Source organism: Amphiura filiformis, chromosome 13, assembly GCF_039555335.1.
Source record: "Amphiura filiformis chromosome 13, Afil_fr2py, whole genome shotgun sequence".
Classification (NCBI taxonomy): domain Eukaryota; kingdom Metazoa; phylum Echinodermata; class Ophiuroidea; order Amphilepidida; family Amphiuridae; genus Amphiura; species Amphiura filiformis.
The window spans coordinates 32,082,701-32,105,096 of record NC_092640.1 but is presented as its reverse complement, the minus strand read 5'-3'; the positions used below and the strand labels follow the sequence as shown (position 1 = coordinate 32,105,096).

The following is a 22,396-nucleotide window of genomic DNA, read 5'->3' as shown; positions in this document are numbered from 1 at the left end:
TATAGGTTGTACTTTTGTTGGTAATATCACTGGAGGTGATTGAACCTGGAGGACTGGCTCCATGGTTTGTTTGGGTATCACTAAAGTAGTCAGAAATATTTAGTTTTTATCTTGATTGAGAAAAAGAGTCTTTGAACGTTTGTTGTATTGTCTGACCTAGTTCGTGTGATTGGTTGGTTCTGTTTGGGAATAAGGAAAGGTACAGCATGAGTATGTCGTCATTGGGCAGAAAAAAACCTTGTATTGTGTCATTGGCCCCTGAACATGTTTTAAGCAAAACCTCCTATAGATGTAACCTCTTGGCAATTTTGGTTTTAAACATGTTCAAGGGCCACATGCTTTCCCATCATGCATCATTTCAGAGTCTTTAACCCTAACACCCATAAATACCACAAAGTACCTCAATGAAAACCACTGCGCATGTGTGAATCCCAGGGTCTGTGATGACGTAATCAGTCACTCAAGTGCTATATGCTAACAGAATCGCTGCCTGGGGCAGCGTAACTCACGTGGCTACCGGTCGGGATCATGTGCTTGGCATGCGAGGGGTCTAAGGTTCGAATCCAAGTGCCAAGTGACTTCTTTGTTCATCTTCTCTCCTTTTTTGTTTCTTCTTTAACTTCTGATAGCAAAAAGCAGGGTTGGGTGCTAGCGTTAATTGTCCCGCTATACAACGTTTGGAAAGGGGACTATAACATGAGCTTTAATGTGCATAAAATACAACCTTTTTGTTAACTTTAATGTTAAACCTGAATTGGCTTCTTTTGTTGATTTCTCCTGTACATGCTAGTACTTGGTACCGTACAATGACCCTTGGGAGGTCAGAGGTCAGTTCCTATCCAAGTCAATTTTTCTTTTTACTGTCTTTTGCTACGTTATTATATGGTTTCATGAAAATAACAAGTTTCTAAATCTATAATATTAATTGTAAAATGAACAGTCATGTACATGTACACTTGTTCTCAGTCATAGATCATCGACAGACTGCTATAACTAGATGTTGCAGAAGATAACAAACCATGTCTTTTACTACTAGTCTCTTCCTAGACAACTGCTAGATCATTCAGAAGATAGCAAATTGTAATGACCGGCAACCACACATGGGCTCTTATGCAAAGTGGTAATTTGTGTTCATGTCATACTCTCGGCCATTCGTGACAAGTGAGAGATTCGCTTTGCATAAGAATTTCCCTGTTTTTGATTTTCCAATGTTGGCAAGTATGTTTACAATGATGTTGCTTGTTTGCATGGTAGTAAAGAATCACTAAGAGAGTCTTTTATTGTTTTTGAGAGGTTCAATGACAACATTACAGCTCATTTGTGGGGAATGGACACATAACAGTCCTGTACAATGATTTTATAAAGTCGATAATATATTATCGCCTTGCATCACATGGGCGCAGCCATTTGCAGTTAGCGCCAGGATGTCTGGCATGTGGCTTGAAGCTCTGGGTGGTCTTCCTTTAGTTTTCAATGGCAAGATAGGAACTGTGGCCATTTTTCTGCTTAGAAAATTGTATTTTGTGCTAATTTAAAACAATATTACAGAAAATTCTCTCGATAACTTTTTAAATCTCTCGACAAAGATTTTACAAATATTGTTTTGTGCATTGTATGTGAAACTTAGAATCACCCAGTGCTCAGAATTTTGGCCGTAAGCGGTTTATCCAAAAGTCATGATTCATTTTCAAATTTCTCCTATTCATTTGTGTGTAGAGCTGAAAATCATCCAGCCATCTGACAATGGGTGGTCTGCTAATGGCTGCCTCCATGAGCTCGACTCGATAATATATTAATTTATATAAAATCATTGTACAGGACTGCATAATGTCTTTACTTGAGTCTCTTCTCAGATATATGCTAGAGCATTCAGAAAATAGCAAACTGTGTCTTTACTGGTCTCTTCCCAGACATTTGCTACACAGACTAGTAAAGGCTTCATCTTCTGAGTATGTAGCCTACATACTCAGAAGATGATACATTAGTGACCGTTCACGGCGAATGAGCCGTAAATTCCTCCCCGGTCAATTTTGTTTTATTTCGTGTTTAAAAATAAACATCATAAACTTAAAAATGGTATATCATTTGACTTCAAACGATATCCAGAAGCGGGGTTATGGTTTGTTAAACTTTGCTCCTTCAACAAAATTATAGCTTTTTTCGTTTCTATGTGTGTCTCTCTTTTCCACATTGCTGGCAATAAATATCAAACAGTCATAATTGGCGGTCATTTCAAATCATCCCCAAGTCAACGAGGTTTAAGAAAGTTCTCTCATTGTTAATTGTTGGTTATGCATACCTGTACAAAATACAATGACTGGTAACCCACCACTTGAACAGGATTTAGCAAAAGCAAACAAAGACCAGAGCTATTAAAAGTTCTATAGCCATCTAAGGTAGAAGCTTATTATCCACTTCAACAATAGGATAATTGATTAGTGTTTCAGTATCAAAATGAGATCAATGTCGGGCCAGCTTAAGTTACCGATGAATACGACCTTCGTACACATTTTACACCGTAACTCAGAATACAATTTAGGGAGATAATGACCCCTAAATTATTCATTACAACCCCATTCTGTCATCAAATGGATCAAGAGATGAAAAGGGCTATAGGGACTTGATTCAGAGCAGGTTGAGTACTGATTCTGTATATTAATGAATATTCATACTGTTAATGAATATTCATGGTTTGTTAATACTCAGTTAATTCTGGCTTCATTTGGTCTGTGGAATAATGTATTATTGGGTGAATGAAGGGCTTCATCATTCAGAAGGGATGGTAATAAGATGTTGGTCCCATGTTTTATGTTTATTTTTAGGCTATTCCAGTTGAAATCCATACACCCCCTTTTGAAGACATAACTTTAATCTTGCACACACAGGTGTATATTTCAAATGGAGTCACACATTCAGGTAAACCCATTTGGAATTCACACTCCTTGTGTGGAAGGTAAAGGTAATGTTTTAAGTAGGGGTGTATAAAACCGGTCATCAAGTCATGTGACTCCGGGTTTTCCTGTGAGTCACATGATTAGCTTTACCGCTCCTATTCTCATATTCATATTCAATTTATTTCCATCAAAAATCACATACATAATAACACCAACAACTTTATATAAAAACAAGATGGAGGAGGTGCAACTAAAAGCAAAGCTTGAGAAAATGTTGCACCACCTGACAATTAAATTAAACACTCAAAAACCAAACAAACATACAAACAAGACATGACAAGAGCGGTGGCCGAGAACACAAACACACAAAGCAAAAAAATAAATATATGAGAAAAGAATCATTTACATTACAGACATTTGATCAATTAACTCATTCAAATCCGAATTCAATGAATGCCAGTGGAGTCGGACAGGTAGGCCATGTACCTCACAAGAAGGCAAATTTTGATGAAGTCCCACGGTTGTGGTGATGAAATATTAAAGTAAGTCACTATATTTTGTTGAGAGACAAAATATTCACATCTCAAAACATTCCAATTGCTTACCGAGAGAGGAAGCTTTCATTCAATTTACTCTCGGATGTTTTGTCCTATGTAATGCAGAGAGCCATTACCTATACATGTAGCTTCCAGTCAGAAAAAAAAAAGAGCTGGGTGTTTGCCACAGACTGGACACTGACAATCTAAGTACTGATATGTTATGATGGCTGCAGTCCTGCAGGAAGTGGTCTGATTCTTATATCCACTAGAAAAGTGCTTTAACTCCTGTGGCCTGTGAAGTACCCATCGAATTTGTCGCCATTTTGATACTATCACAGTTTGGGCTCTGCAACAGTTATATTTAGAAACAGCGCAGAACTTGACTGACATTTCTTAAGACCTCAGTGATGTAGTATATAATTACTTATTACGAGGTGGGATGTCCATCTAAATTTATAACTATTAAGGTAGATTTCCATGTTGGTAATACGTAATTCTCTCCTATGCAAGTTGGTGGTATCAGGTTACTGGTGGGTGGATATAGGACATCCTTAATGTCAACTGATATTGACAGACACTATGGACCACAATGGCCTCATCCCAATGGCATAGTTCAATAACCTCAATTAAACAATCATAGTGCAAAATTTGACCTCAAGTTTCAGAGTATGAGTTTATGTACCCAAATTTTCAAAGGTCATTCAATGTATGTGCAAATGTATTGAGGCTAAAGAACTGTGCCTTGATAGATGAGCATGTTATGGATCCTAATGAGAGTTTGTAAAGAAAAAGTTGCCAATATTTGGGTCAATTTCCTCAATAATTGATAGTTTGGGTTTGTCTGTGCAGGTACAGGTTGATCACTGATGTGTTGGAGAGATAACCAGGATTAGTATGGTGCGATGAGAGATGGAATACTTTAAACTAGTTTGAGAATTATATTGCAGAATTGTGAGTTTAGGATTGGGAGTTATTGAACTTACCAGTCTCTAAATTTGGTCTTCAGTTAAAATAGGATAATATTGTATTGTGTGATGAAAGTATGCACATTTAAAGCTACATTTCGGTTCATGTTAATGATTCAACAAGGTTTTTAGCAACCTATTTGTTTATTTTCTCTCTTTATAAAATTAATATCAGTCAGCATATCATTTCAATCTTAAAGTTACTACCATGCATGATTGCAGCTACATTCTAGGTAAAAGTAGTTGAAACACTAATACTATATCAAAGAGAGTGCCTGCATGCCATTATCAATCCAACTGAGCGAAATTCGCTCTAAAATGTAAATCCCACTTCATTTTCATCCAAGAGCATTATTCCTGAAAACAAAATGAATGCTTTTGCAACATCTAGGTGGATGGTTGTCTGTTGAAACTATGTACAATGTGACTTCTGGTCATCCGAGTTAGGGCCCATAAACTTCTCATCATGTACTTGGCTTGCCAAACAATGAACCTGTGAAAGAATGTGCCCGGTATATACACAGGATGAGAAACCGGACAATACTGTTTTTTGTTTTTCTTTTTCTTTTGCAGTATGTTCAGTGCATGGTTAGTGATCTTTATTGAATGCTGCAGCCTGACCAATTTGTAACAATGGCTCAAGATTGCAGCAGTTACCTCTAGCCAAAGATCGTAAGAGTTGGAAGAAACTTACGGTTGCCTGCTGTGCAGTCAACTGATGATGATGATGACATCTATGTGCATTAAATATAAACCTCTATTCTCATCTTCTTCTTTTGCAGGGTGGCGGAGCAAGATTTATCCGCTACAATTGCAGCTGTATAGGTCTCCCTGTTGGATACACACTCATGCACCCCGGACAGCTAACCCACTACCATGAAGGACTGGAGACTACATGGGGTACAAGATATATCATGGTGTCTTTTGTTGACCCTTAGAAGGTCTTAATATAATGCTACAGCAGGTGGAGGAAACTTGTGGTCACCTGCTCCTCAGTCAACTGATGATGATGACATTTACATGTATTATAATATAAACCTCTATACTATTCTCATCCAATTTGCAGGGTGGTGGAGCACACTTTATCCGCTACAATTGCAGCTGTATAGGTCTTCCTGTTGGATACACACTCATGCATCCCGGACGGCTAACCCACTACCATGAAGGCTTGGAGACAACATGGGGTACAAGATACATCATGGTATCTTTTATTGACCCTTAAAAGGTTAAAGGTCAAAGGTCAAACTTTTTAGGATTGTAATTAGATTGAACATGATTGGTCAAATTTAAAGCCCAGTCGGTTGATTGAAATCATAGTATGTTTAGAATTTCTTACTTTTTTTTTTCTATTCAGCACTTTAATTTAATAAATAATCAATGTGAAAGGAATATAATGAGAAAGTTAAAGGAGCATTTTGTGATTCTACCATCCACTTTTTAGAGCATTTGGTTCAATAGATCTCCACGAAAAAGCGTATTTCCAAAATATCAGTTGATTTAGATATTAAATATGCAGAATATGCATAATTGTATTTAGGCTGCTGTGTTGTAATGGGCTATTCCATTTGAAATCCACACTACCCCTGTGGAAGATTTTGGAAATATCTGCCACAGGGGAGTGAATTTCAAATGGAATGAATCGATAGGCAGCTCCATTTGAATTTCATACACCCTCTGAGAAAGATTCAACCTGAATCTTTCACTGAGGGAAGTTGAGTTTCAAATGGAGCTGCTAATGTATTCATTCCATTTGAAATTCATACTCCCCCTGTGGCAGATATTTCCAAAATCTTCCACAGGGGTAGTGTGGATTTTAAATGGAATAGCCCAATTTCTGTTTGGATAGACAAAACACAATTTGGTTGATGCCTTAGTCAAGCAACCAATTCTGCAAGAAAGGTTATGCACACAAAGATAAGGTATTTCTAGATTTCTGATGGTGATGAAAATCTCAACCTCTTTGGAGTATTAAGTAGGGGATGAGGCTGTTGATCATGAAGTACCCCTTTAACAAAAATGTAATATTCAACTCAATGTGCCTTATGGTAAATACGTTACTGAAAATAATGAATGCAACATTTAACATGATCCAGAATTTTTGTTTGTATTTTGTTTTGTCATACTGTCATAAGTTTAATTTGAGTCCAGTAGATTAGGTTGTAAATGTGTTGAGTAAGAGTAAGAGTCAGCCACAAGTTCTCTGTTGTAAGAAATGGCAAGAAATGAAAGAAATCTGGGGGAATTATGAAAGAAATGGGAAAAATAAATATAGTTATTCAATAACATATAGACATCACCTGGACCTTAATTTAGTTTTGGTAACTTGTTGTCTGGTAATGTTCCCATTTTGTGTGTTAATCAGTGGCGTAACCAAAGGGAAGCCCTCAGAAATTTTTTGAGGTAAACTCGGAAGGACTCAAGTTAATCCACTCTCTTTTGGTGTGAAATGCACTAAGAGATCACAGACTAAAGCTCATAATCCCTCATTGTAATCCAAGTCACCAAATTCTGTGGTCTCTCACACAAATGACAAGCCCCTTTTGTGTACTCTTTCCCTCGAATTGGGACCAAATTCTCAGTGACCAGATCTATTGCTCCCCCCTCCCCTGGAACGCCAACGCTGGTTGCACACTTGGTGCTAGTGGTATATGTACAAGATACTTGTTTACTTGGCAAGAATATTTCTAGATCAATGCACAGTTGATTGCATAATATTTTTAAAGATTAAGATTTGTGTAATTAATATGTATGTGTATATTTTATTCGAAAATTGAGAAAACAAATTTTATTTAAAACAAAAAGAATAACTCTCATAAGTGGAAAAACAGCTCATAAATAGATGTAATGGAGAACTTGTGGCATGTACAATCCATCAAGAAAAATATTTTGAGAGCATTGGAAATTAAAATTACAATTTGTCAGGCTGGGTTTTTTGTTTACTTTTTTTTCCATGTTATTTTGTTTTGTAGTTAAAGAATTTTGGTGCAAGATATATTTATTTTAGTATGCCATAAAATGCTTGCCTGTGTATCACTACATATTTCCATGTGTGCTAACATGTAAACTTTCTTAAAATCTGATTATTTTGTAGATGATTTTGTATTCATACTCACTATTTTTCTTTAATAATACTTGATTTCTGTGCAAGTGTGGGCTTCTCAGTTGGTGTTGTAGATTTTAACCCCCTGAGCACTACCTGCCGATCTAACATTGCCTCTGATTGGTCAATTACGTGATATCTTCACTTTAATCACCAATCAGAATGGAGATTTGCAAATAATAAACCCCATTTTTTTTGCGTAGTGAAATTATTCTAACAATGTTTTGATTGGTCCAATAGATAATAAAAACTTCTTTTTGGCCAATCAGTAGGTAGTTCTCATGGGGTTAAATATACTTTCAGAGATTGTCAATGGCCAACAAAAATCTGTTTCTTTTTCTGAAGTCGGTGTTCACTGCTACGATAGCCATAGCAAACTGGTTACATAACTCCTTTGTAACTGGATCATGCACCTTCTGGAATCATCTTACATACTGTAGACTTTGTGTGGCGATCATTTTGATCATGGTTCAGGACCCAAAAGCGTGATCGAGTTGACATAGTGGTAATCGGCTGACACATAACACTTCACTGCCAAAGTGCTAGGGTCAGTCAGCTCATATGTCTGTGATGACCGGCCACAGTGTGTACACATCCAACACAGCTGTTAGCATACAACACATACAGCTGTATATCAAAAAGTACAAGTATCACTTGAGCAGTTCAGATTCAGAACAAATAAATGCAAAATGTGATATAATGCAAAAGCTGCCGTGTGTATTTTGGTATTAATATTGCTACTTTATGCAATGATGATTTGCAATTGCTATCAGGCAGCACTAATTAGTATTAGTATGATGTTGAAAGCTTTTGATCATTATAAAAGAAGAAATAATCACGAAAATATAATTTAAAATGTGACCATCCACCACAAACCGCTCATAAAGTTGGCAAATTGTATTCTGAGTTACAGTGCAAAATGTGCATAAAGGTTGTATTCATATGTATCTCAAGTTGGTGCAACATGTTTCTCATTTTGCTATTGAGAGTCAAACACCTTTTAAACCAATCATTAATCCTATTGTTGAAGAAGATAAAAAGCGTCTACTTATGTATAGAACTCCTAAATAGCTCTTATCTTTGTTTGCGTTGGCTAAATCCTGTTCAAGTGGTGGGTTAACCAACAATTAACAATGAGAGGACATTCCTGAACCTCGTTGACTTGGGGATGATTTGAAGTGACTGCCAATTATGACCATTTGATATTTTATACCAGCAATGTGTAAAAAGAGAAATAATGTAGCACCGAAATATTGTACCCTTTTGCTGAAGGAGCAAAGTTTCAAACCATAACTCCACTTCTGGATATCGTTTGAAGTCAAATGATATATCATTGTAAAGCATATGATATATATTTTCTAAACACGGAAGAAAACTAAATTGACCAGGGGCTGACTTTACGAGCGTTTCATCGTGGACGGTCACAAATTATCAAAAACAAGATTGATTTTTAAAAATGGCACAAGGCAGCAAGTGCATATTTGGCATTTTGCAAGTGAACTTTACACTTGTCTGTTGTCAGTACAGTAGTTATTTAGTTTATGGAAATCGCAGCTCTCCTACTTCCATGTGGAAATTGTCTGTCAGGAAAAAAGCGACATTTATAAGAACTTCTTGGTTTCTTTGGTTTAAAAATGTTTCCAAGTGGGCTCCATATGTGACACGATCAAGGTGAATGAGTCTCATGATGTGACGCTGATGTTGATTATGAGGTATTGGCAAAAAAGTGCTGAAATTCTTGTTTCTTTTTGGGTTTTTTGCCAAGTTCAATTTGGTTTGCATGAAATATGTGAAGGACTAGTACTTTATAATGTAAAAAATTGATTGTAAAAACATTGAGACTAATTTCTCATGATTTTGTCAGATATGACACCAAGAATGATATGGTTAAAGTCCCAGGTAAACAAGTACCTGCACCTCTGACTTTGATATGTGTAGTGAAGTTGGCACTGCTTAGCGTTAATTTTGGCAAATACGCAAACGAGCACGAGACATGTACGCGATGTGGGGCTTCTATTTTTCAGTGCATGGTAACTCAGTCATCCTGTCAAAATCACCATGGATATGTGGCTTCATATACTGCCATGGTTTGGGATGGACACACAGAGGTCTAGGTAATTTGTCTATTGCTAAAGTTTCTAATCTGTAACTAGAAAAACAATTGGTGCTATGTGAATATTACTTAATGCGTTAATGCAATTTAGGACGGCAATGGTTATGATGTATGTAAATCTTCCTCTATAACATTGGTATAAAACTGTACATGTCAAGAGTTTAACCACCAGTGATACTATTCAACTAACTAAATTTCATAAAAGTAATGATATTATTAATATTTGATTGCGGAAACAAGTTGTTTTCTGGCATATCTGTACAAAGCTGTACTGAAACCGAAAGGGTCCTGACTCGGCTATGTTTGCGTGTCCTTCTTAAAGGGCAAAATGTGATTATTTTGTCATGTGCCCTGTAAACTAGTGTGTGCTGTTTGTGAATGTAATGCTGTGTGCTGCTGATGCATGCTAAATGCTACATAATATGCAAACCTGCATGTGTAACCCTTTAAGCTTGGAGTTGCAGCTTTTCATTTGATATCTGGACGTTGCTGACAAATGCAGGAGATATAATTTATTTCTTTAACCTGCCATCTAATGTGTGATACTTGCCATGATTTTGATCATGTGACAAAAACCAATATGGCGAATTTAGTATACCATTATGGCAATTCTGAGCTGGGACTCTTTGTGTCTAATCTCTGTGAATGAGACTCTTTTAATTAGGAAAACTTAGGAAAACTTTATGTATTTGGAAACCAAGCCAAATTCGATATTGTTTGCAGTCATATTTTCATTGGGTTATTCAAGTTCAAGGGTGTTTATTTATCAGTAATAAAATTGGTTCAAATTGAAATTCATCTTTATATTTTAGCCACATATTAAAACATAATGCATATATATTCAATATTGTTTGCAATCATATTTTCATTGCGTTATTAAAGTTCAAGGATGTTTATTTATCAGTAATAAAACTGGTTCAAATTGAAATTCATCTTTATATTTTAGGCCACATATTAAAACATGCATATACACAATATACCATGTACTTAGTTTTACAATCATATTAGGCAAAAGAAACAAATTAGTTTGATCTTTCGATCGACCAGCGATGCTTGTTCGGTCCTTAATATTTATGAAATCAATTAATTAACTATTTTTAATTGTGATAAAATATTAATTTGTGCCTGTAGTGATATTGACCAATATAAATTTTGCGTTAATTCTGATTAATTAGTTGATAGTTCATTAATAACAAGCATCGAAGCAACATCGAAGGTCGATCCAAAGATCGAACTAATTTGTTTCTGGTGCCTTATACCTATTTTGTACCCAGAAAATCACCAGACTTTTGTTTAAACTATTTTCATACTTGTTGTATAATATGGTGGGTATTAATTACTCAAATAATCCTGACATAAAGCTAAAATTATGTTGTATTAATTAAAATATCATTATATTAAATAATCATTGCATAATTTTATACACTATCCTATCAATTTAATAGAGGTGTGTATGTAATCCATGACGATAAAATACTTTAAAGATTCGCCTAATGGTGAACAGTGCTCCTTTGTCTTTGCCTTATTTTACATACAATTACAAATAGAGAGCTCCCTCCTCTGCAAATCCCAGGGACTGTGCCTTTATTTATTGGTGGGATTTTTACGGGAGTGAACTATAATTTCAGTTATGTCAAGAGAGCCCATGATGGTATGACACTTTTACAAGCTTAGAATAATAAGTCCAATATGGTGCAGCTGATCACTATACTAGTAATCAGAATGGGTAGTAGAAAACTGAAATAAACATTGGTTTTTGATCTTGATGCGGACTCTACTAAACTCGCAATTTGCGTCAGACTTGGCCATGGTGGACTTGATTCCAAGGCTGGTATTGTGAAATGAATCTGACATGTAAAGATAAAGTTTGTCAAATCATATATTGACTGCTCAGTGCCAGAAGTGGCTAAGTGCAGTAGCTGCCTTGTGAACATTTGGCAGTTTACACACAGTATATTGTACTCATCTACACATGGCAGCTACACATGGCAGCTATTGCACTTACCCACCTCGGCACTGAGCAGTCGTTATGTGACCTGCTACCTCGAAATGAGCGTTAAGTCGCAAATAATATAAGGATGTCTCGAAACTACCAACTTGTGACTCGTTTCATGATACCAGGTTACATTATGTTGAAACCAACTGTGATATTTTGTAACATGAAATAATTATTTTAGTTGTAACTTTGTAATTATTGTGTGAAATTGTGCCAAAATGTAATCATGTTTTAATAAAAAACAAAACAAGATGGTAATATATAACCAGTCGTTTTACTGAACATTTAAACCTAGCAAAGACAAAATTGTTTTTAAAATGTTAGGTGTTGTAAATGTGTTTTGGTTTTGTTCAAACTTGTTCAAAGAAAAAAAAAGGTGTTTTGGTTTTGATAAAAACATTTGAATGACAGTTTTTCTGGGACATGAGAGCACATCAGACATATCGAATTACATTCTGAATACGAGGAATGTCCTGCTGATATCAAATTAATCTAATGATATGTACTTAAATTGTATGTAGCTGGGAGGAAAAGCTGACCAACATTTAAAAAAAAATCACCTTTCATATTGAAGGTACACATTTTTTTCCCACAAAGACCTAAATTTTATAATAATTTGCCATAAAATTTGTATCATATTGCAAATTTCAAAAAATTCCTCTTATTCATGATGTAATTTGATTTGTCTGATGTACTCTCATGTCCCAGAAAAAATACTGTGCAAACTTGCAATCCAAGCCCTTAAAGTCATGAAAAATGTTTTACATGATAAAACACTTCAAGAACATTTAAAAAATATTTTCAAAATGTTATTGTGCTTGGAAAACATTTTCAAAAATGTTTGTTAAAACTTTTGTATACCCTTTACATAAGCCAATAATACATTAAACCATTTTCTGGAAAACTTTTGTGTTTGCTGGGAAGAAGACAAGTCTATCCACTGCAAGTCAAGGATGCTTTTTTGTTTCAAGTGAGGCATGGTCTAAATTGATATCATTAAAGTTCCTGGTTAGGTTGTCAAATTAGTGTCACATAATTAGTGTACTAATTAATATTATTTGTATTACTTGATTACCAACAATCTTGTCATATTTTGTATACAGAATTATGCAAAATAAAATGGGGAATTCACAATATTTTGACAAACAAGACAATAAAGTTGTATCTTCTTGAATTTTGTATCTTTGTAATGATACCTAAAGGGGGGGGGGTTGATTTTGGAAGGATACACGGTGTGTTTGGTTGATAGCTTTGGAATACAAAGATTTTAGTAAGGATCATCCTACACTCTGAGAAATGGGCTATTCCAGTTGTAATCCATAAACCCCCTATGGAAGACATCACCTTAACCTCCCACAGAGGGGGTGTAGATCTCAAATGGACTCTGTATGGAATATTAAGGTCCACATAAAAAGTCCACATTTTGAAAATACCACACTCCAGAAAACAATCTGGCTACAAGTTTAGAACATTGTTTTGGTAAACGAACCCTCATCTTTATAACGGTTTTTGGACAAGCTTTTAACCTATTCAGTGAGGGTTTTAGTTCTTAGAAGAACATTCAGGGGTTCTGTAAAATCTTAAATGGTTCTTTAGAGAACCAGAAAGGGATCTTTTTTGCTCAAAGAACCTGTTTTGATTCTTGATAGAACCATAAGAGTGAGGGTTCTACATGTAGAGGACAAGAAAGGAAAGTTCAGGTTCAAAAGTATAGATATTTGTACATAAATCGAGTTATTCCAGTTGAAATCTATACACCCCCTATGGAAGACATGATCTTAATCTTCCACACAGGGAGTGTGGATTTCAAACGGGGTTACCTGAATGGATGACTCCATTTGAAATCTACACCCCCTGTGTGGATGTCTTCCATAGAGGTGTTTGGATTTCAACTGGAATAGGCCAATTCATCAAATGAAGAGCTTAGTTTCAAAACGCCTTACATCCACTTGAGCAACTTTGAGAACACATCAAAAAATGATCAAAAAAATCACTGATATAAGGGGGTTTTCAACAAAAGCTTTTGTTGCAACCCCCATATATCAGTGATTTTTTGATGATGTGTTCTCAAAATTGCTCAAGTGATGTAAGGGTTTTGAAACTAAGCTCTTCAAATGCTCAAACTACTGTAGAAGAGGATCAAACCGTACGATCTATGATCAAACTTGGTTTCAGAAAACAAAATGACTTGCGTTATTACAGGGAGGTGTTCCCATAGGAGAGTTGGATCATACACCACTCATTTATCAGGTCAACAAAACCAGTTTTAGCGTCCTCGTATGTTATTGACAGCCTCCGTTTCCCCCAACACAACATGTAGATGTTATCATAACATTTTAAAAAAGAAAGAGCCGCAACCACAGTTCTTTTAATAGGAGCAATAAATTGAGGTTTACAAGAAGGACTGCTCCCGCGAGAATGGCGAGGAAACATTGTCAGTCATGGATGAACATAAATGATGAAAAGTAAAAGAAATTTGGAATAACGGTGGTGGCAACATTTCCTGCCTTCACGCACCTTTGTCTCATAGGAGAGTTTCATGGCATCCCATCATGCACAGTGGTGGTGACAGGGGAGGTATGGGGGAATCCCCATCTGCCCCCCCCCCCAAAAAAACTTGAATTTTGCCCCTCCCCCATTCCCCCAGTCTTGATTGTTTTTTTCCTTTTTTCCTAATTAATAACAATGCCCCCCCCCCACCCCTGTCCCCGAGTAAAAAAATCATATTTTGACTGAAAATAATGATGGGTGGGGAAAGGGGGGGGGGGTGTGAGGGTGGTTATAGTGCCATCAGTTGTCTGGATGATACGAGACTTCGAAGTCTAAGTCAGAACCAACATTTGCCGCGAATCCCACTTTGTTGAGCAAAAATTGCCAATTGTTTTCTGAATTCCCTCCTAGTTTTTACTTTCTCCACCCCATTACTTAAAAAAACAATCCGCATCATGTGTAATATTGCCAAAGTTAAGCAATTATTTTTGACTATGTGGTTTAAGGTATACGTGTTTTATAACTGACCACCAAGAAAAGAATTATGATTATAGCAAGGTTCTATTAAAGCCATATTATAACATTTGCTGAGGAGGACGCCCTCATTGATGTTTTTAAATTATTTTTTTACACGATTATATTGTACTTTATTAAACCAATATACCCTGCAAAAATCAAGACTCTAGGTGCTGTAGTTTTGTCAAAATCCGAGATTTTGAAAAAAACCCGACGGAACCGGCGTTTTATTATTACGATGGAATTATTAGTCGAATGCATACACGATGTTCATAACACACAGTACGTACACGACGTGCGGGACGGTGATCTACACAGCAAAGGGTCGTACCATAACATGACCGAAGGAGTGGTATGTATTGGCGACATATGCGCTGGTAGTAAATTCCAATTTCTTTGCTTTGCCGTAGTTGTTATATCTGAAGGGGATATATCTGACAGTAAAAACTATCATTTTATGGCAAAGAAATGCTAATCTATTTTGTATGAAAATGTTATAATATGGCTTTAATTAAGCTATATTATTTTACTGGTATACTAGGGTTTTTTAGGGAACGTTTGCACCCAGCGTGTTTGTGCAAAAACATGCATACAAAATCAGCATAGTTTTGTGCAATTCGGACCCCCCCCCGTCCCGGGTACGCGCCTGTATTTAGCTCATTCAGTTTCACGTAAAGCATCATGGGAAGTCATGTTTTTCTCGTGTGCCTTTGTCCCATGAGATGAGGTGGAGGTAGAACACAAAGCTAAACTTAAACCTGACATAACTAAGTTGTCTTTCCTTGTTATTTCCGAGTCACGCCCAAAGTGAAACTTTTCTCACCCAGACGTAATTTTTGTTATATTTTTTCTTCCAAAAGGTTACATTTCCTTTTCTTGTTATATCGTTTAAAGCCGGGTACCAATTAAGGCAAAATGATATGGTTTAGAAACATGGGTCGGTTTTTGTTTTGATACGGGTGTATCGGCAAATGCATCATGTTTTCATGTGCAAAACATTCTAAGAAAAACATTCCAAAATAAGATCAAGATCCGTAAGCTACAACGATTTGATGTTACATACTGCGTCTTATTTTGTATCGCCTGCCAATTTCAAAAACCTAAAACTGACACTGACCTTACCTTGATTAGGCCTATCCCCGTAACCATGAGGTGGGGGTGGTGGGGGGAACTCAACACAAAGACCGCGTGTGCATGCTCCCGGAAAGATCAAATTTTTGAACCGCACAAGACCCCTGAATTTTACCAAAACAGAGCGCTAACAGTCCCATGATTTTTGATTTTGACCATTTTAGCTCTTAAAGACCCATAAATTGTCCGTTCTTCTCATGTCTCGCTTTTTCGAGGCAATTTCAACCCGAGAGCCAAGAAAAGCTAAGAAAGACTTTTGAATTTGACCTGAGATCTTGACCGTTCCCAGCTCCGAAAGACTCCTTTTTACCGGTACGTTGTCAGCTCCCAAAAACCCATCATATTCTAATGCGGGGGAAAATAATATACCCATCAAAATTGATGATGTGCGCGTGCCTTCCCGGGGCCTAGACATCGCCCAAACTCTAACCCCGGCCCCAATCGTAAACCCTAACTCTAGCTTGCTTTAATCTTAAACCTGAAATTAAGATGAAACTAAGCGTTAACCCAGGGCGTTATCCTCGGCCCGGGGCGTTACAGATACAGACACAATTTGGTAATGTTCAAAACGTTGGAAATTTTGGAAAGTTGCATATACCTTCAAGAAGAATGCCCTTTTTCTGGTCTTTTCCGGCCAGATAGATGTCATTACAGATACTGTCCAACTATTACAGATTTTGAAATCAAATCTTTTACACAAATGACAATGCGATTTCCGACGTTTGGTCATTTAATTATATCCAGTATCCAAACGTTCTTTTTATGCAGAAACATTAACAAATAATTTGTAGATATCCTCTTTACTTCTAGTATTTTGTCAAATTTATTCCCGAATTTATTGGAACCACATTTGTACGTTTCCTTGGTAACGTGTAACGGTGAACTGGCATGGTTTCATCGGAGTCATTTTCTTGCGGCTGTCAGCGGTTTTCGATATCGACGCAAGTATCTTCATCCTCCAGTGATATAGCAGGGTCTTTATTTGGCCTATACTTCAGAAATAAAGTGGTATATCTGAACAAACATGGCCGCCATTCTATAATTACGCAGAAATGATACCGCCGCCTGAAAATAAAGTTTAATGCCCTGTCCTTTACACCCAAATGATGTGTCCGAGGCAGTAAAAACGTTTAGAAAACGTAAAAAAATGAAGTGATGAACATAATTATTATACTATACTGCATGCATAATTTGCAAGAAAAAAGACGGCATGTTGATGAATATCATGCAATTCCATAACTCGCAATGTCGCGGCAATGAAACCTATTATAGATAAGGTAGGACCATCTAAGATTTGTACAACACTTACCATGCTTACAGCTTTTACAGAAACCTTTTGTTTCTAAGCCTTGGAAGATTAATGCACAGTTGTTGTTTTTTGTCTTTTTCCGGCCAGATGATCTAGCCGGAAGCCCAGATGAATGTCCTCACAGATTCTGTTCAACTCTTTCAGATTTTCAAATCGAATCTTTTCCACAAATGACAATGCGATTTCCGACGTTTGGTCATTTAATTATATCCAGTATCTAAACGTTCTTTTTATGCAGAAACATTCACAAATAATTTGTAGATATCCTCTTCTCTTCTAGTATTTTGTCAAATTTATTTGAACCACATTTGTACGTTTCCTTGGTAACGTGTAGGGGTGAACTGACATGGTTTCATCGGAGTCATTTTCTTGCGGCTGTCAGCGGTTTTCGATATCTGTCGACGCAAATATCTTCATCCTCCATCAGTGATAAAGCAGGGTTTTTATTTTGCCTATACTTCAAAAATAAAGTTTAATGCCCTGTCCTTTATACCCAAATGATGTGTCCGAGGCAAGAAAAACAAAAAAATTCTAGTATTTTGTCCAATTTATTTAAACCACATTTATATTTGTACGTTTCCTTGGTAACGTGTAACGGTGAACTGGCACGGTTTCATCGGAGTCATTGTCTTGCGGCTGTCAGCAATTTTCGAGGTCTGTCATACTCATCGAGAATATCTTCATCCTTTAATCAGTGATAAAGCGGGGTCTTTACTTTTGCCTTTACCTGCATGATACATATGAAGCCACTCATTTTCGAGGGATTATTATACTTTGTCACGACACGTATGTAGTACGACTGCATTTAAGAATATTTAATGCAACGAAACATGCTCTGGGTATGTGTATCTATCCACCGGCGTGTCCAGGATCTTTTCCTGCGTGGGGATCAGAGGGGCTTTCAGAGTTTTGCGGGGGGCTTAGGGCCTAATGGCTAAAATCGCCAAAAAACCGGCTGATTTTACATGATTTTTTAAGTGCGGGGGCTTCAGCAACCAAAGAGCCCCCCACCCGGACACGCCACTGCTATCAGAACGAATGCTATTTAACGTATTAAGTAGGATTGGTTGGTCTATTACCCTAAAATTTCAGCAAAATCTGAAAAGATTCTTGTAGGCATATTTTCTAAACATTTTCAGCCCAAACGTCTGATTACATGATTTTAGCAACATTTGAAAAGCAAAACCAAAACGCAAATTCTGGGTTTTTTTGGTCGCCTTAAAGATGACGATACTTGCGATGAGTATGACAGCGAAATTGCTGACAGCCGAAGACAATGACTCCGATGAAACCATACCAGTTCACCGTTACAGGTTACCAAGGAAACGTACAAACTGTGGTTTAAATAAATTTGACAAAATCATAGAAGAGAAGAGGATATCGTTAAATCGTTTCTAAACGTTTCGACCGGGGTTTCGACATAAAAAGAAAAGTTAAGATACTGGGTGTAATAAACGTGACACAACGCCGGAAATCACAATGTCATTTGTGCAAATATTTGATTTCAAAATCTGAAATAGTTGAGACCGGAAAATGGCACAAAAATGGGGATTGTTCTTCCAAGGTTCAGGCGACAAAGGGTTTCATCAAATGCTGTTCAATAATAAATATGGAGTATGTTTTGTGTAGTGTTGAAATAAACACGGAGAATTCATAGTTGCTTTCAATTTAGCATAAATCGTGTTCATCATCTCATGATAATATCAGGATCATGTTTAAGTGAACATTGAAAATTAAAATCATGATCTGATGATAATGATTATTCATTGCTCATGTTCCTTCACGTTAGCTTCCTTCCTCTTCTATCACTTTCTTTATCCATCCCTGGTGGATGGCAATATCTGAATAGTCCATCAGGGTTTTTGAAGTATTTTGGCTTTTGAAATGATGGTTGTTGATCTTGGTTGTTATTGAAGATCTTCTTTGAAACTTGGTGAGAATTGTCACGCACCTCTTGCTGGGATTTGTTCAGCATTTCTCTCTGCTTTAACTCAAATTTACGGATCTTATTATGGAGTCTAACAAGCTTATGGAATTCTTTCTTGGTATCTTCAATCTTCTTTTTTTTTCTTTTTCACGTACAGCTTGCTGAAGTTATATCTTTCTTTAGGCACTTCCAATTTTATGCGTTGATGACTCCTTTGAGATTTCATAGCAAAAGTCTTGGAGGATTGCGGTTTCACACCAAATTCACTTTTCCGAGTTTCTTGTAGACATACATTTCCAAATTGTCAAGCTGTTCCTCTGGAATCCTCCTAACATATGGGGGGGGGACTTCATATAGTAAGTCATCTAGAGCTTTCCAGGAGGTTTTGTCAGATGGCTTTGGTAAGATGTCCTGCCAATTTTAGTGTTACAATTCATTTCTACTTGAACATGATCATGATGTTAACATCATGATCATGTTCAAAATGAACGTAAAAAGTTTGTGAAAATCATGATAATGAGTATTCATTGTTCATGTTCCTTCACATTAGCTTCCTTCCTCTCCCATCACTTTTTTTATCCATCCCTGAAGCGGGTTATTCCCCTTTTAGTCCTTTTGTTCACTTCTACTACACTGTGATCCACTTACTTCGACCAGACGTATTTCTGCTTCGACATATCAGATCGAGAAGACGTTAAACGTGTGAAACAAATCCTCGATGTCTTATTTACATGGCCTTACCTAGAATCTATTTCATCACAAATATGAGTTTCATTGCATGTTACATTCTGAAATATAGTTGGTAGTGTACAGTTACAAGAAACTGTCTCGCCATGACAAGGCATATAATTCCTCTAGAGGAGAACAAAGGTCCGTCGGCCCGTAGAACAGGATGTTTTTCGTAGCCTATTAGTGATAAACAAAAAAGGCAGGGTCTTTATTTTTGCCTTTATCTGCAAGATACTTGTGAAGCCGCTCCTTTTAAACATCCTCTGAATGCGAGTTTTCTGGTCAGGTACGTATTTAGACAGATACTGTCTCAATTATTTCAGATTTTTGTGAATCAAATCTTTTGCACAAATAACATTGTGATTTCCGACGTTATGTCATTTATTACATCCAATTATCTAAACTTTTCTTTCTTTTTTTTATGGCGAAACGGGAGAAACAATAACTATATCTTCTTATTTTCTAATATTTTGTCAAATTCTTCCCTAACGCCTTTAAATCTTACAAAATCTTACAAGGAAAACCACTGCGCATGTATGCATTCCACGTGATGGCATTGCGCAATCACCCGAAGTCATTTATGGGCACCAAGTCGCTGGCCGGGCAAGCGACTCCCCCGTGGCATGAGGTCGGTGATTGTGTGCGTCCCGGGGTCCCGGGGTCAATTCCCGGGGGTGCCAAGTGTAATCTTTCTTCATCTTCTCTCCTTTTTCGTTCCTTCTCTGTCTTCCGATAGCAAAAAAAGCATGTTACTTGTTAGGGTTAAACCATATCTGTATGTTTCCTTGGTAACGTGTAGCGGTGAACTGGCATGGTTTCATCGGAGTCATTGTCTTTGGCTGTCAGCAATTTTCGAGGTCTGTCATACTCGTCGTAAATATCTTCATACTTTAATCAGTGATAAAGCGAGGTCTTTGCTTTTTCCCTTTACCTGCATGGTGCACGTAAAGCTGCTCCTTTTAGAGGGATTATTATACTTAGTCACGACATGAATGTAGGTCTATACGAGGGCTGGTCAATAAGTTCCCGCAACTATGGTGTATCTCCGCTCATGCATGACTTGGATGGCTGTTACTTACGCTAAATTCAAGTTTGTACTTTTGTCTTTCAAAAAGAATATGTATTAGCGATGCTGAATTCTTGATTACGTCATGACATTAGCATAAACACAATAGCGTATGGGCACTGCCTGATTTATGGTGAAAAGTAGTCAAGAAAATCTCGCGCCAAATTGAGGTATTGTTACATAATTCCAAATATCTCGAGAATAAAAGTATAGAATCTGGCACGGTTTTTGCAGCTTTATAAACCGATAACATAGGCATGATGCTGGACTCTTTTTAGACATATCCAATTTTATTAAAGAAAAGAAATCGTGTTGAATATCTCCAATTTTGAGTAGGCTTTATCACCCATTGTTCTTTACATAATAAGAGATAGAAAGATTAATCGATGACAAAATTTAACCAATGGTACCTAGTTTGATTGGGTATCTACTGATTATAAAAAGGGAGGTCCCAGTGGTGAAACCATAAACATTTCTTTCTTAATGAACCCTTAATTTCAAAAGGTCTTGTTTTTTGTAATTAAAGTAGCACACCATAGAGAGGATCTGTATTGAATAAGAGATTTGCATTTCGAAAGGTGTGTCTAATTTTAGCATAAGACTTGGTATAGCAATTCACTCACACAGCTACTGTTCCGCAAACCTTGTATTAGTCATATTTTTAGCGCGTTTTTGATGAATTTTTACTTTTTTCATACATTTTTGGTACTTTCAATAATGCATACCATCAACGCATGCGCATATTTCTATTTTTATTGCAACAGATTCTATTGTCCTGACTATGATCCCTCATACCATACCAATAATCATATTTGGTTTTGTTTTATTTTGGAGATAATTTGGATTCTTTCTTCTGCCGTGTGGGCTCTTTTTCGCGATTTTTACACCATTTTTGCTTGTTGTTATAGGCCTATTTTTGGTGAAGTTCAAAGACGGTCCCTTTCCTCATCTGTTGACGGATACATTTCTTCTTTCACAATTATCAATTGAATATACTCAGATTACCTCATACCAAAAGTAAGGCTTGTAAACTGCTTTGGTCCTTACTTCTGATTCTTTTTATTACACGTTCCTCAAAGCCAATTCAAATTTCTCGCCAATGTTGACAATTGTCAGTGTACATATAGCAATGACTTTATGCAAATGAGATTAAAGGTACTCTGATACTAATTGTTGTGCGTTTTGAAAGACAAAGGTAAAAACTTTATTGATCGTAAGTAACAATCATCTAAGTCATGCATGAGCGGAGATAAATAATGGTTGCGGGATATTATTGACCAACCCTCGTAAAATTATACTGTACTACTACACACATAGAAATTGTTCGTTGGCATTACTCAGTAAGTTGATGCAAGTCGTTGCGTCAACTTTCCGAGTAATGCCATAGACATAATTTTCTAGAGGTGTGCTGTAGTATACAAAATTTTGCACTGATTACAAAAATAAATATTTGAATACTGCTAATTGTGCAGAAAATGACCCAATTACGTGAATTAAGTAACAAAGTACCAAATTGGAATAACTCAAAACAATAAGTACCAGTAACTTAATATGAACGAGTTACATCAACTTACATGTTGAGTTACAATAACTCAACTAATTGGTTCTTTGAACCTTGTTT

General features: G+C 36.6%; 1 protein-coding gene across 1 annotated transcript in view; it reads left to right on the top strand.

Moving 5' to 3' along the window:
- The window catches only part of LOC140168247 (procollagen-lysine,2-oxoglutarate 5-dioxygenase 1-like), a 121,132-nt gene extending 115,123 nt beyond the window's left edge, over nucleotides 1–6,009 (top strand). The window contains exon 19 of the mRNA XM_072191583.1: nucleotides 5,465–6,009. Within this exon, the coding sequence (XP_072047684.1) occupies nucleotides 5,465–5,620 (156 nt within the window). The 3' untranslated portion in view covers nucleotides 5,621–6,009. The remainder of the gene's footprint in view (nucleotides 1–5,464) is intronic.
- The last annotated feature ends 16,387 nt before the right edge of the window (nucleotides 6,010–22,396 follow it).